Source organism: Centroberyx gerrardi, chromosome 19 (genome assembly GCF_048128805.1).
Source record: "Centroberyx gerrardi isolate f3 chromosome 19, fCenGer3.hap1.cur.20231027, whole genome shotgun sequence".
Classification (NCBI taxonomy): domain Eukaryota; kingdom Metazoa; phylum Chordata; class Actinopteri; order Beryciformes; family Berycidae; genus Centroberyx; species Centroberyx gerrardi.
In genome coordinates this window covers 28,186,897-28,214,183 of record NC_136015.1, presented here as the reverse complement: position 1 = coordinate 28,214,183, position 27,287 = coordinate 28,186,897, and the positions used below count along the sequence as shown (strand labels likewise).

Genomic DNA, 27,287 nt, shown 5'->3' with positions numbered 1-27,287 from the left:
GGTATACAAGATAAAGAGGAACGGAGACAGAACCGGTGTTACTAATCACCACATCTGATTTACTGAAGCCTGACACACTGTGGCCTCCCTGTCAGATAGTCAGTGATCCATGCCACCATAGCACTTCCCAGTTGCATCTTAATGAGTTTCTCTTGTAAAACCAGGGGGTGAATTGTATTAAATGTGCTTGAAAAATCAAAAAAAATTATCCTCACAATACTGTTGGTATTTTCCAGGTGTGAATAGGCTGCATGCAGAAGAAATAAAATGGCATCCTCCACTCCAGTCTGCTCCCTATATGCAAATGGGAGGGGGTCCTGACAGTTTCCCAATACTACAATACTTCTTCAGTGATAAAATGTGTGGTTACCCAGGAGTGGGGGAGAAGTGAGGGAGGAGTGGGGGAGGAGTGAGAGAGGAGTGGGGAGGAGTGAGGGAGAAGTGGGGAGGAGTGAGGGAGGAGTGAGGGAGAAGTGGGGAGGAGTGGGGAGGAGTGAGGGAGGAGTGGGGAGAAGTGGGGAGGAGTAGGGAGGAGTGGGGAGGAGTGAGGGAGAAGTAGGGAGGAGTGAGGGAGGAGTGAGGGAGAAGTAGGGAGGAGTGAGGGAGGAGTGAGGGAGAAGTGGGGAGAAGTGGGGAGGAGTAGGGAGGAGTGAGGGAGGAGTAGGGAGGAGTGGGGAGGAGTGAGGGAGAAGTAGGGAGGAGTGAGGGAGGAGTGAGGGAGAAGTAGGGAGGAGTGAGGGAGGAGTGAGGGAGAAGTGGGGAGGAGTGGGGAGGAGTGAGGGAGGAGTGAGGGAGAAGTGGGGAGAAGTGGGGAGGAGTAGGGAGGAGTGAGGGAGAAGTGGGGAGGAGTGAGGGAGGAGTGGGGGAGAAGTGGGGAGGAGTGGGGAGGAGTGAGGGAGGAGTGAGGGAGAAGTAGGGAGGAGTGAGGGAGGAGTGAGGGAGAAGTAGGGAGGAGTGAGGGAGGAGTAGGGAGGAGTGAGGGAGAAGTAGGGAGGAGTGAGGGAAAAGTGGGGAGGAGTGAGGGAGAAGTGAGGGAGAAGTAGGGAGGAGTGAGGGAGGAGTGGGGAGGAGTGAGGGAGGAGTGAGGGAGGAGTGAGGGAGGAGTGGGGAGGAGTGGGGGAGAAGTAGGGAGGAGTGAGGGAGGAGTGAGGGAGAAGTGGGGAGGAGTGAGGGAGAAGTGGGGAGGAGTGAGGGAGGAGTGGGGAGGAGTGAGGGAGGAGTGAGGGAGAAGTGGGGAGGAGTGAGGGAGGAGTGGGGGAGAAGTGGGGAGGAGTGGGGAGGAGTGAGGGAGGAGTGAGGGAGAAGTAGGGAGGAGTGAGGGAGAAGTGGGGAGGAGTGAGGGAGAAGTAGGGAGGAGTGAGGGAGAAGTGGGGAGGAGTGAGGGAGAAGTGAGGGAGGAGTGAGGGAGGAGTGAGGGAGAAGTAGGGAGGAGTGAGGGAGAAGTGGGGAGGAGTGAGGGAGGAGTGAGGGAGGAGTGAGGGAGAAGTAGGGAGGAGTGAGGGAGGAGTGAGGGAGGAGTGAGGGAGGAGTGAGGGAGAAGTAGGGAGGAGTGAGGGAGGAGTGAGGGAGGAGTGAGGGAGGAGTGAGGGAGAAGTAGGGAGGAGTGGGGGAGGAGTGAGGGAGGAGTGAGGGAGGAGTGGGGAGGAGTGGGGGAGAAGTAGGGAGGAGTGAGGGAGGAGTGAGGGAGGAGTGAGGGAGGAGTGGGGAGGAGTGGGGGAGAAGTAGGGAGGAGTGAGGGAGGAGTGAGGGAGGAGTGAGGGAGAAGTAGGGAGGAGTGAGGGAGAAGTAGGGAGGAGTGAGGGAGAAGTGGGGAGGAGTGGGGAGGAGTGAGGGAGGAGTGGGGGAGAAGTGGGGAGGAGTGGGGAGGAGTGAGGGAGGAGTGAGGGAGAAGTAGGGAGGAGTGAGGGAGGAGTGAGGGAGAAGTAGGGAGGAGTGAGGGAGGAGTAGGGAGGAGTGAGGGAAAAGTGGGGAGGAGTGAGGGAGAAGTGAGGGAGAAGTAGGGAGGAGTGAGGGAGGAGTGGGGAGGAGTGAGGGAGGAGTGAGGGAGGAGTGAGGGAGGAGTGGGGAGGAGTAGGGAGGAGTGAGGGAGAAGTAGGGAGGAGTGAGGGAAAAGTGGGGAGGAGTGAGGGAGAAGTGAGGGAGAAGTAGGGAGGAGTGAGGGAGGAGTGGGGAGGAGTGAGGGAGGAGTGAGGGAGGAGTGAGGGAGGAGTGGGGAGGAGTGGGGGAGAAGTAGGGAGGAGTGAGGGAGGAGTGAGGGAGAAGTGGGGAGGAGTGAGGGAGAAGTGGGGAGGAGTGAGGGAGGAGTGGGGAGGAGTGAGGGAGGAGTGAGGGAGAAGTGGGGAGGAGTGAGGGAGGAGTGGGGGAGAAGTGGGGAGGAGTGGGGAGGAGTGAGGGAGGAGTGAGGGAGAAGTAGGGAGGAGTGAGGGAGAAGTGGGGAGGAGTGAGGGAGAAGTAGGGAGGAGTGAGGGAGAAGTGGGGAGGAGTGAGGGAGAAGTGAGGGAGGAGTGAGGGAGGAGTGAGGGAGAAGTAGGGAGGAGTGAGGGAGAAGTGGGGAGGAGTGAGGGAGGAGTGAGGGAGAAGTAGGGAGGAGTGGGGAGGAGTGAGGGAGGAGTGAGGGAGAAGTAGGGAGGAGTGAGGGAGAAGTGGGGAGGAGTGAGGGAGAAGTAGGGAGGAGTGAGGGAGAAGTGGGGAGGAGTGAGGGAGAAGTGAGGGAGGAGTGAGGGAGGAGTGAGGGAGAAGTAGGGAGGAGTGAGGGAGAAGTGGGGAGGAGTGAGGGAGGAGTGAGGGAGGAGTGAGGGAGAAGTAGGGAGGAGTGAGGGAGGAGTGAGGGAGGAGTGAGGGAGGAGTGAGGGAGAAGTAGGGAGGAGTGAGGGAGGAGTGAGGGAGGAGTGAGGGAGGAGTGAGGGAGAAGTAGGGAGGAGTGGGGGAGGAGTGAGGGAGGAGTGAGGGAGGAGTGGGGAGGAGTGGGGGAGAAGTAGGGAGGAGTGAGGGAGGAGTGAGGGAGGAGTGAGGGAGGAGTGGGGAGGAGTGGGGGAGAAGTAGGGAGGAGTGAGGGAGGAGTGAGGGAGGAGTGAGGGAGAAGTAGGGAGGAGTGAGGGAGAAGTAGGGAGGAGTGAGGGAGAACTGGGGAGGAGTGAGGAGGAGTGGGGGAGGAGTGAGGGAGGAGTGAGGGAGGAGTGGGGAGGAGTGGGGGAGAAGTAGGGAGGAGTGAGGGAGGAGTGAGGGAGGAGTGACTAACCACTGAAGGTCGATTCCATCCCACTGGCTCCATTTTGTGGGGCTTTACAGCCACAGTAAGGGAGTTCAGGGCTGCTCATCCTCCCTGATCTGGTGTAGGACTGAGATTCTCCCCTCGAACAGCAGTACAGTCAGTACTGACCCGCTAACACGTGAACGGTCTGACCATGGGCGGAAATTACGGGGGGGGGACAGGGGGACAGGCTAATTATAGACACAAAACAATGCGTTTTGAAGTTTCGAAAGATTGCCCCCCCCCCCCCCCCCCCCCCCATACGCCTCACAGTGGTTTGGTCCACTGCCTACCTGCCTCCCCGAACCCCCACACACACACATTAGCCCTCGGTACGAGTGTGTGTGGAGGATCTCTGGAAGTGTCAGTGGTGGCTGACCTCCAGTAAGTAGCTGCTTCACAAAGGTTAACTTAAAACAAAGGAAGTGTCAGACATGTTTCTTTACTTCTACCACTCAATAGAATAAAACACATTCACAGTTGTAATCAGACTACATTTTGTTCCGTTACCTCGCGGTTGAATCTCGTGCGTCAGCGTGTTGGTACGGAGCCGCGTCTCCTAATGCATGTGTGTGTATGGAGGCAGGAGGTCTGTCCACAATTAAAATCCTCATAACTCACTGAATTTTCGACCGATTTTCAAGCGGTTTGGTTTGTTACAAATGCCACACATGTATTTATGATACAGGATACTTGGTTAAATTAAAATGCGGGTTTTCATACCAAAATTATCTTTTGTAGATGGTAACAGTAATATTTCTATAATATAATATTTAAGATTAACTTACCCTACGTAATTAGGTTATAAGTATATTGTTTTTTTCTTACTGTATGTAAAATGGCTGCCACTATGTAATTTTGTTTATAATTTTGGAAATAAATGAAGACTTAATTCTTAAAAAATACATAATTACAACAAACATTATGTTAAAATATTAAGTAAGTTTCTGGCAGGCTTCATAGCGTTCTGGACTTTTATACATTGACAGCAAAACATTAGAGATCTGCTTTTTCGGGAAAACTAAATCTAATTAGGCATATATTAGCTTTAGTTCAGTTAATGGGTGTTGCTTCTCACCTACTACTGTAAATAACCTGCATGCTGTGTGTGTGGGGTGTGTGTGTGTGTGTGTGTGTGTGTGTGTGTGTCTATTTGTCAGCCAGCCAGGTCAGTTAAAATGGCAGAGAAAAGAAAAACAGACATCCGATCATTTTTCAGTGCACCGAAACGCCAAGTAGAAAGACCCCAGTAATATCAAAGTCAATTTGATAAAATCTTCATAAGAAAGGAATGAAGTGCTTATGGAAATGTTTCATAATGGACCTCTATATACATTTAATACAACAGTACTTTTGGCGGCACCTTTGGTGTCCCCTTCAGGAATTGCTCTTGAGAAATTTTTCTGTTTATTGTCCCCCCCCAACAGTGTCAGACCCTTGGGTCTGACCCGCTAACATGTGAACGGTCTGACCCGCTAACATGTGAACGGTCTGACCCGCTAACATGAGAACGGTTTGACTAACATGTGAACGGTCTGACCCGCTAACACGTGAACGGTCTGACCCGCTAACACGTGAACGGTCTGACCCGCTAACATGTGAACGGTCTGACCTGCTAACATGTGAATGTAAAGGGTTAAAATGTAATTATAGCTCATAGTATATAAGGGGTTAAAAAGACAAAGATAAAACAGTTAATGGAGTATAAAGTTAAAAATTTGATATGCATTATTAGAATGTGAATTTAAAAAAGATTAAGATTTATAAGAAGATAAATAGACTTTGAAAACTTAGGGATATGTTAAATAGATTATTTAAAAACAATAGATAAAAAAAATAGACACCCCTTAATTTTTTTGGTTTTAGACTAAGGAAATATAATTTCATTGTACATTCTGTCATCTATCTCGAGCGTAATTCATTAGGTCACTAGGGGGCGCGTGGCGCTTGGGAGGTAAACAAAACCATCGAGACGCACCACAGAATAAATCCTGCGGTCAAGCTTAACACAAGCTCCTGATGTGTCTCATGTTTCCTAACCACAGGTGGGTTAATATTCCTCCAAAATGTAAAAGCACAACCTAGTTTGAAAGCTAAGCATGTTGTTTAGGTCATGAGTGTATCAATTTCGGTCAAAGTAATAGTAGTAGAATTTGTTGTGTGCATATGTGTAATGGAGAACATTAAGCTACATGCTAATGTGCTAAGCTAGCGAACCTATTGTGTTTATGATGGAGTGAGTTTACACAATTCGGTTGCTCAAAAGCCATTCACATGAGTTGTGATTTCTGATGTGTGGTGAGGGAATTGTTGAGGGTTTGTGGAGTCATTCTAGGGCTTTGTGGATGGTGTATTTGTGGCGCGGTGTCGAGCGTGGAGGCACGATGGTGAAAACATGGCGCCTTTACCGCGTCTGGGGGGTGAGCGTGTTGGGAGCGTTTCGTGACGTCTTCACTCTGTTGCTGAGGAGGAGCATTCCGTGGTGTTTTTGTGTGTTTTCTATTGATGGAAGCATTAAGCTAAGTTGAACTTGTTGAGTGTAAAGGAAATTGAAAGAACTAACAGGATTATTGCACTTTTTGTATTCTTGTTTTAGTGTATTATGTTATATTGAATGTAAAGTTGAATTAAACCAAAGAAAGTGGTTGAGGAATATTGATAGTGTTACAACTAAAATGAAAGGACTAAATACATACTTTCAAGGACCGAATTGAACAGGAGAGTTTATACTGTTAAGCACGTTGTGTATTATTTTGATATTTTGTGTTAAAGGGATATTTCAAACAATGAAACAGAAGAAATATAGACATTCATTTTTGATACAATGTTTATACTGATATTGAATGTATTCTCCTGAGTATATGAGTATGGGTTATTGTATAGTAATGTAAAGAGTGACAAGTTTTACCTTATTTGGTTTTGTACTGTGTCATAGGGCATTTGAGTTACACATCTCTGGAGTCAAAGTCATTAGTCAAGGTCAGTGTCATAAGTTTAAAGTCATAGTCAAGAGTTTGATATGATATAAAAGAAATGTTCTTGTGTGCATAATAATTATACAGAATAAATCCTGCGGTCAAGCTTAACACAAGCTCCTGATGTGTCTCATGTTTCCTAACTACAGAGATTTATCCTGACACACACCCTCCTGGCCACCACTAGGTCACAGGGGCAACATGAACGATCTGACTAACGTGAACGGTCTGACCCGCTAACATGTGAACGGTCTGACTAACGTGAACGGTCTGACCCGTTAACATGTGAACGGTCTGACTAACGTGAACGTCTGACCCGCTAACGTGAACAGTCTGACTAACGTGAGCGGTCTGACCCGCTAACATGTGAACGGTCTGACCCGCTAACATGTGAACGGTCTGACTAACGTGAACGTCTGGCCCGCTAACATGTGAACGGTCTGACTAACGTGAACGGTCTGACCCGTTAACATGTGAACGGTCTGACTAACGTGAACGGTCTGACCCGCTAACATGTGAACGGTCTGACTAACGTGAACGGTCTGACCCGTTAACATGTGAACGGTCTGACTAACGTGAACGGTCTGACCCGTTAACATGTGAACGGTCTGACTAACGTGAACGTCTGGCCCGCTAACATGTGAACGGTCTGACTAACGTGAACGGTCTGACCCGTTAACATGTGAACGGTCTGACTAACGTGAACGGTCTGACCCGCTAACATGTGAACGGTCTGACTAACGTGAACGGTCTGACTGACATGAGCGGTCTGACCCGCTAACATGTGAACGGTCTGACCCGCTAACATGTGAACGGTCTGACTAACGTGAACGTCTGACCCGCTAACATGTGAACGGTCTGACCCGCTAACATGTGAACGGTCTGACTAACGTGAACGGTCTGACCCGTTAACATGTGAACGGTCTGACTAACGTGAACGGTCTGACCCGTTAACATGTGAACGGTCTGACTAACGTGAACGTCTGGCCCGCTAACATGTGAACGGTCTGACTAACGTGAACGGTCTGACCCGTTAACATGTGAACGGTCTGACTAACGTGAACGGTCTGACCCGCTAACATGTGAACGGTCTGACTAACGTGAACGGTCTGACTGACATGAGCGGTCTGACCCGCTAACATGTGAACGGTCTGACCCGCTAACATGTGAACGGTCTGACTAACGTGAACGTCTGACCCGCTAACATGTGAACGGTCTGACTAACGTGAACGGTCTGACTAACGTGAACGGTCTGACCCGTTAACATGTGAACGGTCTGACTAACGTGAATGTCTGACCCGCTAACATGTGAATGGTCTGACTAACGTGAACGGTCTGACTGACGTGAACGGTCTGACCCGTTAACATGTGAACGGTCTGACTAACGTGAACGGTCTGACCCGCTAACATGTGAACGGTCTGACTAACGTGAACGGTCTGACCCGTTAACATGTGAACGGTCTGACTAACGTGAACGGTCTGACCCGCTAACATGTGAACGGTCTGACTAACACGTGAACGGTCTGACCCGCTAACATGTGAACGGTCTGACTAACACGTGAATGGTCTGACCCGCTAACACGTGAACGGTCCCCACCCGTTAACATGTGAACGGTTTGACTAACACGTGAACGGTCTGACCCGCTAACATGTGAACGGTCTAACCTGCTGTCATGACCCGGCTCGTGAGCCATGACAAAGAAGGGAGATGCATGGTTTTAATGGAAAAAATAACCAAGTTTATTAACAAAATACTAACAAACCCATACCAAAAACATGAGCTGTGTCAATCAGTACAATCAGTAGCGTCGGTGAGTGGGTGTGTGAGAGGTGTAGTGTGAGAAGGTGTTGTGAGGTGTGAACTAAAAGTTAACAAAATGGCAGAGCCAACCCAAAACAAACCATGTTGCATGGGGGAGAGAGTCTCTCTGGACTGGGGACGGTCTGGTCTTAAATACCCCTGGGAGACTGGCCAGGTGCTCCCAGTTGCACTAATAGTAGCAACTCTGCCTACCAGGTACCTGAGGGAGAGAGACACACAGACACCGGGTGCATTCCATTTGGTAACAATTTCTCCTCGTCTCGCATCTCTTCGACTCCTCGGTCAAAGGTCACGGAGGAAGCAAGGAGAAGATGCGAGGAGGTGAGTGAACCTGGCTTGAACTGACGTTTGAAGCGTTATGTCGAAGCTCCTCCCACGCAGGATGACAGCTGTCTAAATTATTCTAAGGATATAATCTATATATATAATATGATCCATATAACATTCGCATTACTTGCCCCGACTCACCCTCTCTATGCGCTGGAGGATCAGCTGGCGTGTCTCCTCCTCTGTCCCTATAATCACATTCAAGCCTTAAGATCATTTACTGATGCCTATTTGGGAAAAGTTTGACATCCTGCAACTACAACAAATCTGTCTGTATATGAACATTTAATGTCACCCTTAATTAACAAATGTTCGGCTAACATTTAAAACCTATGCTATTTCTGTTTGGAGAATATATAACAAGTTGGGGCTACTTACACCTGTGGATTTTTTTCAGCCAATGTCAGCACATTTTCTGATGGTATGGAGGCGGGCTTATATCCGCACGTGCCAATGGTTAACTGACTTCACTCATTATTTCCGCATCGAGGATACACCTGCGTATCCTCCGACCACGCCTTATTGGAGGTTAACATGTCTGACCCGTTAACATGTGAGCAGTCTGACCCGTTAACATGTGAGCAGTCTGACCCGTTAACATGTCTGACCTGTTAACATGTGAGCAGTCTGACCCGTTAACATGTCTGACCCGTTAACATGTGAGCAGTCTGACCCGTTAACATGTGAGCAGTCTGACCTGTTAACATGTCTGACCTGTTAACATGTGAGCAGTCTGACCCGTTAACATGTCTGACCTGTTAACATGTGAGCAGTCTGACCCGTTAACATGTCTGACCCGATAACATGTGAGCAGTCTGACCCGTTAACATGTCTGACCCGATAACATGTGAACAGTCTAACCCGTTAACATCAACGGTCTGACCCGTTAATTCTTACATTTTCTTATTGTATTCTCTTATATTGCCAATACATAGGCTGTTATCAATAAAAGGATCCCATTACCTGAACGACTGAAAAATTATCGATTGTACTCCATTTTAAATAGTTCCATTTGTCAAACAAATAACTAACCTGTACATATCTTAAGTGCTCCCTTTCAAGTACTTTGTGTCAAAGATAACATAACTTAAAAATATAAACAGTGCTACACTGTTCTGTTTGTTGCTTGTTTTTGTCTACAAGGTGAATAGAAATGAGAAATGAGACTCCTTTTACAGAGAAATCAGCTGTTCTGCCCTCTGCCCTGCTGCATCTCTCTGCTGTCAGTCTCTCCTGTATCTTTACATCATTACATTACAGCCTTTGACATTATTATCTGCTCTGTTTTACTGCTCAGCAGCTCCTCTGGTCCAGACTGTCCTGCTCCTCCTCAGGACCAGTCCTTTTCCTTCTTTAAAAATATTTTTCAATATTAATCTGGATTGAGGGAGCAAACATTTAGAGTTAGGGCCGGTGCAGCGTTTTTTTTCCCCGGAGCATCCGCCTTTTGTGCGCCTTGCCATGACTTTTAATGAAAAGACGCTGGCAGAAAAAACGCTGATGCAGCCTGTTTACAGGAAACTGCACTTTCTGGTTAGAGTGAAAAAAAGGCTCATACGGGAACAAGCTTTTAACATTTGAATGTGTTTAATACAGAAGAAAAATAATTCCTCAAATATAGTTTTGGAATTGTTCTTCCTCTTCCAGTAATCACAAATATATTCACCAATGTTCTTTTACTTGTTTGCTTTATAAGTCATCCACTAAATCTGCAGTATGAACCTAACTTCACTAGCAGGTAGACAAAGCTGAGTCTCTCCTTCCTCAAACCCAACCTGTCTCTCTGCTGCAGTGCATTCTGGTCTCTCTCCTGCTCCTGCAGTGCATTCTGGTCTCTCTCCTGCTCCTGTGGTGGAGAAACTGGTCTCTCTCCTCTTCTACGATGGATTTCTCCCTGTATGATTGTTGAACGTCTCTTGGTGCAAAATGGCGGCTCTAGAAAGAAGCCCTCGTTCTTTGATTCTGAGGGACTGACACCAAAACCTGACGTTTACCGCTGATGTTTTACATCCTGAAACATTTTCTCATATCAAACTCCATTGGAGCTGCTGGAAACATCTGGAGGTGACGTCACCTCGTCTACGATTGGCCGGTTATCCACCAAGAAGAAAAACACAACTAACTACTGAATGGAGACAGAGATGAAAAGAACATCAACAGCTGTTTTTAGCAGAGTTAAAGAGTTTTAGGGAGTTTTCCTTTAAGTCCTTGTTGACTAAATGAATGACAGCACAACATTAAACCTTAATGTGATTTATTTATTTAGTGAAACCAGACAGAAATCAAACTCAAAGAAAGTAAAGTTGGAGTTTAGACAAAAAGGAAAATCAGACAGCAGTGGTGGTTTCACTGTTTAATCCACTGGTAACCCCCCCCCCAACCAAACCAAAACAAACAAACAAAAAAAACCTAACCAAAACAAAAGACAACCAATTGCTGTACAAACAGACTGTGGAGGCAGAGAGACTCATCAGTTTACTAAACTAACCAGCAGTTTGGTTCCAACATCAGGACATCTTCTGAAAGACGAACACCAGATAAATACCTAGAGAGATGAAGGGTTACAATACATTGATTATTGAGTAGTTATTGATCTGTTGGTATTCAGTCAGTTCAACTGTTATTATGGTCTGATAGAAACTGATAGAAACTCACTGGCTGCTTCCCATTCAGACCGGCTGAGTGTTCCCTGTGGACAGAAACAACACAGTTAAACCAGACCTAGTCTCGCTCTCAGGCCCTTGACATTATATATAATGATAATTTATATTGTATATATATATTATAATATATTATCAAGGGTCTGGCAGCAACGTATCCAAATTCTGTGTGGAGGCTGTTGACCTGAAATCTGTTGACATTGAAAACCACAAATCAGGTTGAGGGGCGGGAACAGAAATGTAGGAAGCATGCGGAAGTCCGCATTAGTTGACATGGCTCATTTGCATCCAAAAAAAATAAAAAGTTTATACCGACACCATCACAAAATAAAAAGTTGGTCAGCATATAGAAATTGACCTAAATCGATCTCTAATGCGTCTGTCATTTGAAGATGCAGCAGACCAGCAGCAGACCAGCAGCAGTCTCCTGTGTTAGTAACGGGATGTTAACAGTAACCTGAACGTCTTCTGCTTCCCTACAAACTTTACAGGTCGGTAACATTATCACTTTGTGGTATTTAGGTAACGTTAGTGGAATTAGGAGATTTAACCGGTAACTGTGAATTGAACTGAGCGCTCCGTGGGCCTGTACAGGATCTCGGCTTGTTAAAATCCGCCTGAGGTTTCTCGTCAGTAACAGCAGAAATGTTGCAGCGTTTACTCGCTAAGCCCCGCCCATCACCTCCTGTACAGGATTTCTATCTGCTGCATATCCATCTGGTTTCTCAGATTAAACCAGGCCAAACCAAACCAAACCAGACCAAACCAGGCCAGAGTCCCTGTCCCCACTCACCAGCGGTAGTTTGACTCCGGCTCTGCCTGAGTGCTCTTTGGCATGTTGGTACTCTGCTCTGCTGTCTGCCGCCACTCTGCCTCTGTCTTCACTGGGGAAAGGCTGGAAACACAACATGGGAACAACATGAACAACACATTAACTACATATTAATTACACATTAACTAAATAATAACTACACATTAACTAAATAACTACACTGTTGGGCCAGGCCATGTGGTTAAACAAAGGAAAGGCCTACTTGTAGAATGAAAAGCCTAAATCTGCAGCCTAGCAAGGGAATCAGAAGCCTGAACCCTAGCCCACCTGCTGGGCTGGGACCTTAAACAAAGGAAAGCAGCGCCAAAATTCCAACAGGCCCTGAAGTTCACACCTAGGTGCGAACTGGCTGAAACCCAACCTCTGGTCTCTCATTGGACGAGACTCGGACGAGCCCCGGGATGTCCCCATGACATCACTAAGAGTATAAATTCCAGAGCTATCTTTCTGCAAAGCACCTTCCTTGCGACTTTCGTTGCTAAACAAGGTGGTACTACGTTCTAACTGTTCTTTTGTTTAGCCGAGGCGCAGTCTTCAACTCGCGGGACGAGCCCAGACTGTTTAGTGTTAGCTGTAACCCTGCTGGATCCAGAAGGATTAGACTAGCTGTTCGCGTATCCGACATTCTAACTCCTTACACGCACTGCCGTGTAGCAGACCTGCAGAAGTGGACTGGAAGAGAATACAGCTAAGGACACTCCTTCCCTCCAACAAGACAACGTAAGGATACGTTTCTTCAATCAAGTCGACCCCTGGCTGACATCTTTCGCTGCCTACGAGGAAAGCCAGCTGGCCGTTGTTCCGTGCACGGAGAGATAACGGTCCCGCCGACCCGCCTGGGAAAACCCCACCTGATCGATAAGACGGACTGAAACACACATCAATCACTCGAGAGTGATTCCCAAGTAAGAGGCTTTGGTTCTGGGCAGAGACTAGAATAGGTGTGTTAAATAAACTTGACTAATCAGAAGCTGTAATTGTGCTTATTGGGAAGCGCATTGGACCGCCACGTCCATATTATGCTGTGTGAAGATACCTCAATCATTATGCTTGCTGCTTGAATTGATTGTGTTAATGTAAAGCAGATTGTGTTCAATTGCATGCCGCTGAGCTTGCATCCATGTTAGTAGCCACCGTATAGAGCCAATATACTGCATCTTACCAGTTGAAAGACCAGTAACCCGGCGTACTATTTCTAAGTCGTACCCCGAGTTCCTGTGTGGTAAAAAGCTATTGTTGTGTCTCTAGATGGCGAGTAGAATCTCTAGGTTTACCCCGAGTGCTTCTCCTTTATTCTCCCTCTCTCTCTCTTACTAACCCACACACACACATCTCATTACACATTCATTGCTACCTAAGAATTAGATGGTGTTGGATATATACGGTATATACATTATATATCAGATTACATATGTTTATATACATTATATATCAGATTATATATCAGATTGTATATATTATATATCAGATTATATATATTATATATCAGATTATATACATTATATATCAGATTACATATCATGTTTATATACTTTATATATCAGATTATATATCAGGTTATATATATTTTATATCTCAGATTATATATTGTTTATATATATTATATATCAGATTATGTATCAGGTGATAAAATAAATTACCCATCGTGGTGACGAAGTGCCTTGGTGCTGACGCTTGCAGTGCATCATGGGAGCATAAAACAAGGTGTCCTGATGCGTCGGTGCGTTCAGACCTCCATCATTTTATTTGTTCCATCTAATTGTCTAGGTGCTGTGACCTCTGACCTCGTTACTACTGGTTGCTTGTAATGTTTGTGATTTCGGGATTTAAGATTATTGCAAATTGTTGTTTGATAAATGAGTAGAATATTAACTATTGATTATTGATTATGAAACAGTGAAGTACCTCCAGAGCCGACATCTTCATCATCAGGCTGCGATGATGCTCCTTCTTCACATTTTCCTCAAAGAACTCAGAGAACGTCTTCCTGAAGACCAGACGCATGTTGTAGCGTTTCGCCATTCTGACACACACACACACACACACACACACACACACACACACAGAAAACAAGCAGAGAAAATCCAGTCAACAGTAGATTTCAGTCCATTTCCCTACAAAACAAGCAAGAGGAATGACAGACAGAAGCGAGTCATCATCAGTTTAGGAAATCATCATAACCTCGTTTTCATCGTTCAGTATCTGTTGGATCCAGTCTGTAAAAGTTTAATCAACCAAGAACTTAAGTTCCCTTCGTTACTTTAAACAGTACCATGATTGGGTTTAATTTGGTGTTAAAAAGTACCATGATTGGGTTTAATTTGGTGTTAAAAAGTACCATGATTTGGTTTAATTTGGTGTTAAAATGTACCATGGTTTGGTTTAATTTGTGTTAAAAAGTACCATGATTTGGAATATTCTTCTCTTCATTCTGCTGCTGCAGCACAGTCACTCTCTACCAGTTTGTTACTACAATAGACACCAAAGATGAACTTTTGTTTCAGGGTAAATTTTGTTATTTCTGACTGAAAGAACTGAATACGCGACGATTTTACGACTGTAAAAAAACAAATCAAACCAAATCTGGTACTTTTTAACACCAAATTAAATCAGGTTTGTACTGATATTTTAATACATTGATTGGCTGAAATTTGTTGTATATGCGTGACACATACAAGTTAAACATGTTGCATCTTGGGCATCATGTAAAACTCAACGTTCCCATTGGTATTTACCACTTTATTGGGTTGCGCAAGTGCGTTCTACCTGTAATTACAATATTTCCAACAGCATGTGAAGGCAGCGTCTGCTGTAGTGACGGTGCAGAACAAGTGAGGTGAATTTCAGACATTTGGACCCACAGTTTATCCGTTTGGCTTCAGAACACTTGGATTCTGCTGATTTTATGGTTGTTTCTTTTTTTGGAACTCTGAAGAACCGGACAGAACCACATGGAGCTGCTAGTTAAACTTCACTGCTGTTTCCACTGACATGAGGTGAGGAGATACTGACCCAGTATTCCTTTAAACAGTACCACCATTTGGTTTAGACAGTACAACCATTTGGTTTAAAAAGTACCATCATTTGGTTTAGACAGTACCACCATTTGGTTTAAAAAGTACCATCATTTGGTTTAATTTTTGACTAAATTAGTTAAATGAGTGGAAACTCTTCTTTAATCATACTTTAAGTAAAGTTTCATGAGTTTTGTGGAAAAGACATACAATATAATTTTACTAAATAATAATACAGTGGCTGCTGTTTCAGTGCTCAGTAGCACCACCAAAAGGTCTTTACAGGTAATTACAGTTAGTTTATTAGTATAAAGTTTATTATAACATCAATATGACTATCTTACTGCTGTAACAGAGGGAAGTAGACGAGGAACTCAGGAACGTCGACCACATCTTCCAGACTGAAGTGATACTGGCAGCCAAACAGCGGATAGGAACCTTTAGACTGGAAGGAAACTCTGAAAACCTCGTTTCCAAAAGACAAGGAGTCAGACTCCTCCAACCTTTTACTGGAGGGGAGGAGGAAGAGGGGGAGAGGAGAAAAGGAGAAAGGAGAGGAGAGAGGAGGGGAGGGGAAGAGGGGAGGAGAGAAAAGGAGGAGGAGAGAGGAGAGGGTAGGAGGGGAGGAGAGAGGAGGAAAATTAGGTTAATCAGGTTAATCTACCTTGTGCGATCTAAGAAGCTGCTGAATCATCTAATGAACACACACACAGCAGTCAGTCCGTAAACCAGTCAGTAAACAGTCAGTTAACCAGTCAGTCAGTAAGCAGTAGGTCAGGTTCTTACACCAGTTGGAAGGCATCCGGTGTGGTTCCTATGAAGAACCCTCCAGGCTTCATTACCCTGGTCAGTCAGTAAACCAGTTAGTAAACCAGTCAGTAAACCAGTCAGTAACCAGTAGGTCAGGTTCTTACACCAGTTGGAAGGCGTCCGGTGTGGTTCCTATGAAGAACCCTCCAGGCTTCATTAACCTGGTCAGTCAGTAAACCAGTCAGTAAACCAGTCAGTAACCAGTAGGTCAGGTTCTTACACCAGTTGGAAGGCGTCCGGTGTGGTTCCTATGAAGAACCCTCCAGGCTTCATTAACCTGGTCAGTCAGTAAACAGTCAGTAAACCAGTCAGTGAACAGTCAGTAACCAGTAGGTCAGGTTCTTACACCAGTTGGAAGGCGTCCGGTGTGGTTCCTATGAAGAACCCTCCAGGCTTCAGCCTCTCGCAGGCGTTCCTCAGCATCATGTCGGCCTGCTGCTGGCTCTCAAAGGAATAGTGATAAACGAACTGACAGCTGCAGATGTCGAACATCAGCTGAGGATCGTCCAGCTTCTGTGACAACGGCTCCTGGAGACAGAGGTCAGAGGTCAAGTGTATCTAACTCCAGTATTAAAAACCTTCAACATGTACAAAATGCTGCTGCCAGAACCCTAACCAGGACTAGAACATTTGATCACATTTCTCCCGTCCTGACCTCCCTTCACTCCCAACTCAAGCCAGGTCTGACTTTCAGGTGCTTCTGTTAACATATAAATATATATAATATATAAACCATAATATATAAATCATAATATATAAACCATAATATCACATGGGCGAGAGAGAGAGAGAGAGAGAGAGAGAGAGAGAGAGAGAGAGAGAGAGAGAGAGAGAGAGAGAGAGAGAGAGAGAGAGAGAGAGAGCCGGGTCCTTGGCATCAGACAAACTTGATCAATTCCACACCTTTTATGCAAAACAGCTCAGTCTATTTGCTGCAATATTCACCAGCAAAAAAACCCATAAAAATATAATAAAAAATCACATATAGATTAGCTATCACAGTGGCAAAGCCAGCTAGCCCATCACTGTGCAGTTATTAACTTGAATCTTAAATTGATCAAATTAAATTATAACATTCCTCTGTATTATAATAGAATGGATTGTTTCATATTTTACTGATATTTGTTTGTTTGAAGGTGATCGATCATTCCTGAATATCAATATTTTCTGCCACTCAACTTCCTCCTGCTACAGGAAACATGACATGACAAAAAGTCAGCTGTCAAATTATCAATTAATATTTGTTATACTATGGCCTGAGTGAATACTTGATTCTGATTGGCTGGAGGCATGTTGATTATTTTCAGATAACCACATGACTCTGACATAGTTCCTCATCACTGGTCTGAATTAATGCACCATGTTGAGACTTACGAGCTGAATGTCATTGTGTACAATCCCAGTTAGGAGACGGGCATCACTTCTATGGCATCAACAGCTTCAGCAAAACCAGGAACACACTTATTTTATTTATTATTTTATCTTTATGAACTCTGTACATCATCTAGTCACCTGAACTCTGCAGCCTGCCTCCTCTAATCTGAGACTGACCCTCCTGCCTCCATCTGGCTCTGTTAAATAGAACAGTACATATATTCATATTCAGAGGTCACTGGTGGCGTCTATAGAACACTTTGTAAATGACTATAGTCAGATTAACTCAAAGATAATATATGATTCACCACTAAATTAGTTAGTCAATCAACAAGCTTCCTTCACTCTCCGGTAGCAAACTTACTCTACATTCATGTCAGTTAAGACGGATCATGTGAAAGCGACAGACATGTCTGTCTGTTTACAAGTTAAATTCATTTGAACACGTTTTATCACATTGGGCTGAAGACAAGACAGCATGTCTAGTTTCTTCTTTCACAACCTGTCAGCTCCGGTTCAGATTAAACTGTCTGCCTGTCATGTGATTGTGCGTTTGTGTAAACTGGCCCGGCTTCCCAGTCGGGTGGAGTTTTCCGTTTTTAAGCCTGAATGTCTAAACACCGCCCAGCCGGGCCAACATTGGTGTTAAAACCGAACCGAACCAGTTGTTTAAGCGCCCAAAACAGGTGCAACCACCAGCACTGCTCTGTATTTATGTTTTCAGAGCCGGAACGTTAATGACTCCCTGGATGTAAACTAGAACTAGTTTCCTCTGTCAAAAGATTGAGGGCGAGTCAAGAAACATTCCCGGATAAAGCCCCAGAAGCTGCTGGTGACGCCGTATACATGTGGCTGGAGGGGCGGGGGGACCAGCGCCTTGCTGTATCCGGCCTCGCAGCGGATCGTCTTCTACCGAACTCTACTGTTTACAATCTGACCTGACTATCCAAAACTAGATCACTCCGCCAGGAACCGCCTTTCACCCCACAGCGGTCTGTGCTGCAGCAGAGAAAAATAGTTCTGTGATTTCCTGGAACTGAGTCATGTTTCCTCTCAACTCTCCTGTGGAGCCACAAACCCTAAACCTCCGCCAGGAACCACCTTTCACCCCACAAACTGTTAGCAGCAAGAGGCAGCGGAGCTGTTTCAACAGACAGCTGATTCTGGAGACAATATTGTCTGTGGGTCCAAGAACTACAGGAGGCAGAGGAATTATATACAGGAACTAAATCTACAAATTTATCCTCTCAGAAACACTTAAAGATGGGCGCGGTCCCGCTGCTTTGAGAAACACAAGCAGGTAATGAACAAACTTTCATGATCTCTACCTCTAACAGCGATAGTTATTGGGAAACAAGGCCCACATCTAGTAGCTGTAGTTCTACCTTGGTGCAGTCAGCAGTAATGAAGGGAACAGATCTATTAGCTGTAGTTCTACCTTGGTGCAGTCAGCAGTAATGAAGGGAACAGATCTAGCAGCTGTAGTTCTACCTTGGTGCAGTCAGCAGTAATGAATTGGGCGCTGAAGATTTTCTCGTTAGCGTAACTCTTCCTCTTCATCTCTTCATATCGACTCTGACACTGATCCACCGACACCGCAGCAATATCTGATATCAATAATATGAATATTAGTATGTACAGCAATATCGGATATCAATAATATGAATATTAGTATGTACAGCAATATCGGATATCAATAATATGAATATTAGTATGTACAGCAATATCGGATATCAATAATATGAATATTAGTATGTACAGCAATATCGGCTATCAATAATATGAATATTAGTATATACATCAATATCTGATATCAATAATATGAATATTAGTATATAAAGTAGGGATGTTCACAGAAAATGGATGATCGATTTATTGTTTATGTGTCACGTCGATTAACCTTGACGACTTAAAGAGTAACTAAACTCCAAACCCAAATCTTTGGTGAAGCCTGACACCTAATGGTAAAAAGTAGGGTACTGCACTGGCCGTCTGCTATTGGCTGGTGTTTGTGCCAGGTAATGTCACCTTCCATAGAGTACAACAGGTGGTGACATCACCTGGCACAAAGACCAGCCCTACTTTTCACCATTAGGTGTCAGTCTTCACTAAAGATTTGGGGTTTGGTTACTCTTTAAACGACTTGTTGAATTGCGTCATCACAGCCGGTCGAACCGCTGAGTCGAAGTGGAGCCGACTCGGCAGAAATGCCTAAACCACTTGATCTTCTCTGCCGCTGGGCTGCATGTGTTGCGTCACTCTGGAGCGTTTAGACATGCTGATCTTTAAATCAAAATGAAACTGTTCACCAGCCGGTCAACAGGCTTTTCATTTCCTTGGAGTTTGAAACGTCGCTTCAGTCGGACGATATGAACATGAGACTGGAGATGAGAATGCGGCAGGAGTTTAGGAGCCGTAACTCCGTCGCCTACAGAGACTGATAATGAGCCTCAGTACATGATAATATTATAAAATATTTATGATTTTATTTACTTTATAATTACAGCCTCCATTCAGCTTCAATATGCTGATCAGTGTGAGTCAAGCTGTTTGTCTGGATAATGCTTTTACTAGAAGTGTGTGTGGCGTGTGTGTGTGTGTGTGTGTGTGTGTGTGTTTAGGGGTGGGGGGCTTGTAACATGTTTGGGCCTAACGAACATCAATATTTGATCATGAACTTGAGTTTGTTTGTTTATTTGGAGCTATTCTTCCTGGGGTCCACTCAAAACTTTACATTATGACAATAAATTGTGCAAATCAATCACGATTTTTTTTGAAAATGTGCATCCCTAATATAAAGCAATATCTTTTTTGTAATGTATATTTTTTATTTGCTTTTCTCAAAAGAATTAACATGTGCGACAAAACAAAAACTACAAAAAATAAAAATAAAAAAATAAAAAAATAAAAAAACAGGGTTAAAGCAATATCTGATATCAATAACAATATGAATATTAGTATATACAGCAATGATGTGGGCAGTATGATAATAATTAATGATAATAATAATAATAATAATAATAATGATGATGATAATAATAAATAAGTAATCTTACCTGCACACACCAGGTGTCTGATTCCTCCTTTCTTCCACTTCAGCAGGTCTCCTCCTTTCCCACAGCCGAGGTCCAACACCGACACCGCCCCCCCTCCCTCCTCCTGACGCACCTGCTCCAGGATCTCACCTGTCAATCAATCAATCAGTCAATCAATCAATCAGTCAGTTAATTACCTGCTCCAGGATCTCATCTGTCAATCAATCAATCAGTCAATCAATCAATCAGTCAGTTAATTACCTGTTCCACGATCTCACCTGTCAATCAATCAATCAATCAATCAGTTAATGAATTACCTGCTCCAGGATCCCACCTGTCAATCAATCAATCAATCAACCAATTTATAAGTCAATTAATCACCTCCTCCCCTACCTGACGCACCTAAAGCCTGGGACACATTAAAAGATTTTTCCAATCATAAACAACAATGAAAAGATTGAGCAACGCACATTTAACAACTGAAATTTGCAGATTTCCAGTCTCTTGTGATGCACACACACACACACACACACACACACACACACACACACACACACACACACACACACACAGCTGTCTTTAAGGAGCACAAATCTAAAGACCACAGACCGGATACGTATATGTGATTTTTCATGGTTCACCTGCACTCTGAATGTATTTTTCCGCAGTCTTTTGATACCAAAACAAACATGCAGCCCAGACGGCTCGCAGCAACTGTGGTTTGTGCTGCAGTCTGCATGGAAAAAAGACTGAGAACACATTCAGGTTTCTATTTCTTTCCCGGTTCAGCGATTGTGCACTTTGGATTCGAGATTCGAGTCTTTGACGAGCGCAGACCACATGACCATGCAAAGACGAGCCCCAATAAAATCAAACATGTTTGATTTAATCGTGACGTTGCCGATTGGGATCGTAGCAGAGAGATTTGAGTCTTTCACTTCCTCCTTCCCACACATAATGATTACAGGTGCGACTATACAACGCGACCCTGGACTACCCTGAACTACCCTGATCTACCCTGAACTACCCTGATCTACCCTGGACTACCCTGGACTACCCTGATCTACCCTGGACTACCCTGAACTATACTGAACTACTCTGGACTACCCTGGACTACCCTGAACTACCCTGGACTACCCTGGACTACCCTGAACTACCCAAAACTACCCTGAACTACCCATAACTACCCTGATCAACCCTGGACTACCCTGAACTACCCTGGACTACCCAGAACTACCCTGGACTACCCTGGACTACCGCCGACTCCCGATATCAAATCGTTGCCAAATCGGGCTTCAAAAACGTGTAACGTGTCCCAGCCTTAATCCAGGATCAGTTGGTAAACTAATCAGTCAGTAAACTAATCAGACAGTTCAGGAATTATACTGATTTGTTGATTCATCTGCCTCAGAATACTTGAATACAGAATACATGAATTGTGATTTATAAATTGTAATCTCACCGATCAGGACTGATACTGCTAGTGATTTATTGATCAGGACTGATACTGCTAGTGATTTATTGATCAGGACTGATACTGATAGTGATTTATTGATTGCAATCTCACCGATCAGGACGCTCTTCAGCCAGTTGTTGAAGTTCCTCATGTAGAAGATCCGGCTCTGACTCCGCACTGCCAGACCAACTTCCTGTAGAGAGTTATAGTGACTGGCTACCTTCACACTGTGGTCTGTGAGCTGGAGAGAGAGAGAGAGAGAGAGAGAGAGAGAGAGAGAGAGAGAGAGAGAGAGAGAGAGAGAGAGAGAGAGTAAAACTGAATCGCACATACATAAATACAACCCCACCCTCCTATACACCCAAGTTTTTACAAAAACATTGTACCATTAAACATGGAAAAAACAAAAAATAGCATTATTTAGTTTAACTTGGTCACCTTTTACATTCCCTCAAAAGGCCAAAAGGGTTAGGGTTAAGGCAGAGTATGGCTGCGCGATATGGCCTAAAAATAAAATCTTGATTTTAATCGATTTTTCTTTTTTAAAAACAAACTAAGTGTATGAAAAATATATTAAACCCCACCGCATCTGTAATGTCTTTCCACCGGGTCTCCTTCTTGTCATATGGGATGTCACAGGAAAATTGCCTTTAGTTGCCACAGACTTTAGACAAACTTTACAACGGACAGTGCTTCGCTCGACGTCGGAGGTCGCAAAACCGAACCACTTCCAAACGAGCTCCTCACCTGTAGAAGCGTGCGCTACCATCTTGTTACTGTGTTTGTGTCTGAGGGGAACTGCGGAAGCTTAGGGAAGCGGTGGGTCTTGATTGACAGAGAGCGGTCCGTGCCGTATTTACCGAGGTTAAAGTGAATCTTGATTTTCATTTTTACACATTGTCCTAAACCATAAATTCAAATTAATTGATAAAATCGATTTATCGCCCAGCCCTAGGGCAGAGTGAGGAATGTGTGAGGAAGTTTTCACAGCAGGAGGCTCTGTGGACTGAGTTCAGTCTGCTGGTCTGCTGACAGACAGCAAGTGATGACACATTAGGCGCATCAGAGATCCATTTGGATCCATTTCTATACATTGACCAACTTTTTATTTTGTGGCAGAGTCACATGAGCCTCTGTATGAGAAACTGCATCTCACAGCTAAAGATGCCCTCTAGAGGCCGGAGACGCCCTCTAGTGACTGGAGACGCCCTCTAGAGGGCGTCTCTGTGGTCACTAGAGGGCGTCTCCGGGCTCTAGAGGGCGTCTCCGGGCTCTAGAGGGCGTCTGTGGTCACTAGAGGGCGTCTCCGGGCTAAAGAGGGCGTCTCCGGTCACTAGAGGGCGTCTCCGGCCTCTAGAGGGCATCTTTAGCTGTGAGATGCAGTTTCTCATACAGAGGCTCATGTGGCTCTGCCACAAAATAAAAAGTTGGTCAATGTATAGAAATGGATCCAAATGGATCTCTGATGCGCCTAATGTGTCATCACTTGCTGTCTGTCAGCAACTAGAGGCCGGAGACGCCCTCTAGTGACCGGAGACGCCCTCTAGAGGCTGGAAACGCCCTCTAGAGGCTGGAAACGCCCTCTAGAGCCCGGAGACGCCCTCTAGTGACCACAGACGCCCTCTAGTGACCACAGACGCCCTCTAGAGCCCGGAGATGCTCTCTAGTGGGCAGAGACGCCCTCTAGAGGCCGGAGACATCCTCTAGTGACCAGAGACGCCCTCTAGAGGCCGGAGACGCCCTCTAGTGGGCGGAGATGCCCTCTAGTGGCCACAGACGCCCTCTAGTGACCACAGATGCCCTCTAGAGGCCGGAGACGCCCTCTAGTGACCACAGACTCCCTCTAGTGACCACAGACGCCCTCTAGAGGCCGGAGACACCCTCTAGTGACCACAGATGCCCTCTAGAGGCCGGAGACGCCCTCTAGTGACCACAGACGCCCTCTAGTGACCACAGACGCCCTCTAGAGGCCAGAGACGCTCTCTAGTGGGCGGAGATGCCCTCTAGAGGCCAGAGACGCCCTCTTGTGACCACAGACGCCCTCTTGTGACCACAGACGCCCTCTAGTGGGCGTCTGATGAAGCGACAGTCAGTGATAGACAGTGACAGTCAGTCCCAAATCAGTCTCTGTCACATGTTTGTTGTTTCTGTCTGCATCAGATAAGTTAAGAGATTCAGGTGTAGAAACTATTTTCCCTCAGAATCCTGATCTCAGTTCTGAGATTCAGATTCTCTTTCCATCCAGAATCATGCAGCCGACTCACCAGCTTCTTGGAGGGCAACGCCTCGTCCTCCTCCACTTCCTCATGCTTCCTCTTCATCCCTACTTTCCGTTCTGACCCTCCTCTTCCTCTTCCTCCTGATGCCATCACTCCGTTCTCCTCTTCCTCTCCTGTTTTCTGTCTCTCTGCTGCTGCAGTTTCCATTCTACTGAAGCTGGAGCAGTGAGACAGGCAGACAGTGAGACAGGCAGACAGTGAGACAGTGAGACAGGCAGACAGTGAGACAGGCAGACAGTGAGACAGTGAGACAGGCAGACAGTGAGACAGGCAGACAGTGAGACAGGCAGACAGTGAGACAGGTAGCCAGTGAGACAGACAGGGAGAGAGGCAGACAGTGAGACAGACAGACAGTGAGACAGGTAGCCAGTGAGACAGACAGGGAGACAGGCAGACAGTGAGACAGGCAGACAGTGAGACAGGTAGCCAGTGAGATAGACAGGGAGAGAGGCAGACAGTGAGACAGACAGACAGACAGTGAGACAGGCAGACAGTGAGACAGGCAGACAGTGAGACAGACAGGGAGAGAGGCAGACAGTGAGACAGACAGACAGTGAGACAGTGAGACAGGCAGACAGTGAGACAGGCAGACAGTGAGACAGTGAGACAGGCAGACAGTGAGACAGGCAGACAGTGAGACAGGTAGCCAGTGAGACAGACAGGGAGAGAGGCAGACAGTGAGACAGACAGACAGTGAGACAGGTAGCCAGTGAGACAGACAGGGAGACAGGCAGACAGTGAGACAGGCAGACAGTGAGACAGGTAGCCAGTGAGATAGACAGGGAGAGAGGCAGACAGTGAGACAGACAGACAGTGAGACAGGTAGCCAGTGAGACAGTAGGGGTGGGCGATATGGACTCAAATTGGACGGTATCAGTATTATATCACGGTATTCAACATTTTATAATTTAATAATTTAATATTTGATAATTAAATGTATACATAAATTTACACATATTATGCATCTCAAATGCTTTTATAGTGCAAGTGTTTTCTTTTTCCAACTGAGAAGCAACGGTGGCTATAGGTCATGAAAAATATGAAAAAAATGAATATTTTAACTATGTAGTAAAGCAGGGCTTCTCAAACTCCGGACCAAGATCCGGATCTGGATCCGGACCGAACTACAGATCAATCCGGACCGGACCTTGTGTCACATTAAACATAAGTTAATGTATCGTTAGTTAATGAAGGAATATATTTTCTTGTGTCGAGGCGTTGTGTGATTGAACGTGCATACAGTATATTCACTTATATTTACTTGTGTGTGCGATTGCATGTGACGCACTGCAGAGCGCAAGTTAACCATCCTTGATTTTTACTTTCACAGAGCCGCTTGTGTGTGTGTGTTTGTGTGTGTTTGTGTGTGCCGCTGTGATGGCTACGGCTGCATTCACATTGCAGAGTGGTTTCCCCTCAAAACGCCACTATTTCCTATGGAAGGGCACAGATTCTGCTCTCAAGAGAACAACTCAGCGCTACTTTGGTTGCCTGGCAACAAACAACACATTACCGCTCCGCTTTGTTTCTGCCACTTTTTTCAAAGTGAGGCGGGTCGCCGATTGTGTTACTACAGCAAATGTTCCCCACCTTCAGAAGGCGGCCATTCATGTGCTCACCATGTTTGGTTCCACATATCGATGTGAATCTGGATTTTCCATGATGAACATTGTTAAAAACTCCAACAGCAGCAGTTTGACCAATGGACAATTGGGTAAGTGCCCAAGTGCCCAGGTGCAAGGCATCGGTTACAGGCAAACAGCCATTTCTCCACTGACTCAAGCCACCATACTGTAGTACTGAATGTGTGCACTTAAAGTTATGTTTAAGTTATGTTATGGACAAGTTATGGACGTTGATTTGTCGGTGCGTTTTACTGGCATTGTTCCGGACCTTTGAACTTCAATAAAAAAGTTTGAGTATCCCTGTAGTAAAGTATGTATAAAGAACGGCCTCTAAATTGACGTTGGCATGGAAACATTCCAGTTAGTTGGTCAGTATACAGAAATTGATCTAAAGCGAAACTTTAACTGACACCAGTTGCGTCCGTTTGTGTCGGATCAGACAGGCAGCTGTTTACTTCACTGCAGCTGTTTACTTCAGCAGCTGCAGCGGTGCAGCAGATCGCTACCGGATCTGAAATGGAGCCGGAGCGACTTTGGAGAGACGCATGGCTTCTGTTTTTGTCGGACTGCGCACCCGTCTGTTCCGTATGTTAGCCAGATAAATGTTTATAAATGCCACGATTTTGTTACTGTGGTCTGCGGACAGAACAAGAACGGAGTTAAGGGCGATTATAATATATATAATCATATAAAATATATATAAAAAGTCACTAGAAGTCGCCAAATGACATCATATGCTACTTTGCATATCAATATAACCTACAGTCCCCGCTCTCAGCAGAGGGAGGGGGGCAGACAGGTAGACAGTGAGACAGACAGTGAGACAGACAAACAGACAGACAGACAGACAGAGGGATGTAGTGGAGGATAAATCCACATAAACACCTAAATATCTGATATAAATATTGATATCTGATATAAATACTGATATCTGATATAGCCTAAATATTGATATAAACTGATTTGTAGAATAGAATAGAATTTGTTACTGTTGTAACAGATTCTACTCTACTCTGTTTTATTTATCTGTTCATCTCTACTGTGAACTCTACTGACTGGTAACATGTTAGCACAGTTAGCTGTTAGCTAAACTAAAAGGCTAACTCCTGTACTGTTGAAACATATTCTATTCTACTCTGTTTTCAAAACAGAGGGGCTGCTGTTAGCTAGAAAGCTAGCGAGCTAGCTGTTAGCTAGCAGGCTAGCTCCTGGAGTTTGTGTTCTCTGTCCGGAAAGCAAACCGCGCTTTGCTTCCATCTCGCGCTTATTATTAGAAAAAGAAACGGTCGCTATCGGTTTTCACAACAATGTGGAACCAGACAGAAACCGGCCGTGTTGCAAAATACATTCACAGATAAAAACACACAACAAACTCACGTTGATTTCCAACCAGGACGCATGCGCACTGACCAGCTTCCGGGTGGGTCGGGTTGCCAGATCCGGACTAGGTTCCACTTCCAATCCAATCGCCTCCTTCGGGGTTGCCAGTTTGGTCACACATTAACAAGATGTTCAATAAAACTGATTTAACGGTAGAGTACTGACAACACAGATAGTTCACTTAAATTTTACCTTCCAGAAAAAATGTTGTTGGATGGACATACGTCACATTTCTGCGTCCCAACAGAAGGAACATGGCGACCGACAGTCTTAAATTCTTGATCAGAAGATAAACATGAAACTGTCATTATCGCAGGTTCTGTTTCCTCTGCGTTGTGTTTAAACATTAAACCCGTTAGCGACTCCAATAAGAAACATTGATGTCTATAAATATATCGATTAGCTTCCATCCTCTTGTGTGTTTCCGATACAGCAGATCCAGACAGGT

The 27,287-nt window shown here is 45.2% G+C and overlaps 1 protein-coding gene across 1 annotated transcript; it reads right to left on the bottom strand.

The window, feature by feature from the left end:
* Positions 1–10,611: 10,611 nt before the first annotated feature.
* rnmt (RNA (guanine-7-) methyltransferase) lies at positions 10,612–26,933 on the bottom strand. Its single transcript, XM_071924981.2, has 11 exons — positions 26,837–26,933; positions 23,820–23,991; positions 21,667–21,796; positions 20,121–20,249; positions 18,556–18,671; positions 16,037–16,218; positions 15,225–15,389; positions 13,772–13,889; positions 11,828–11,929; positions 11,030–11,063; positions 10,612–10,919 (listed from the first exon to the last, which is right to left on the bottom strand). Exons 1-11 carry the CDS (start codon positions 26,857–26,859, stop codon positions 10,882–10,884), a joined length of 1,209 nt encoding a protein of 402 aa, XP_071781082.1. The 5' UTR covers positions 26,860–26,933; the 3' UTR covers positions 10,612–10,881.
* Between the last annotated feature and the right edge of the window lie 354 nt (positions 26,934–27,287).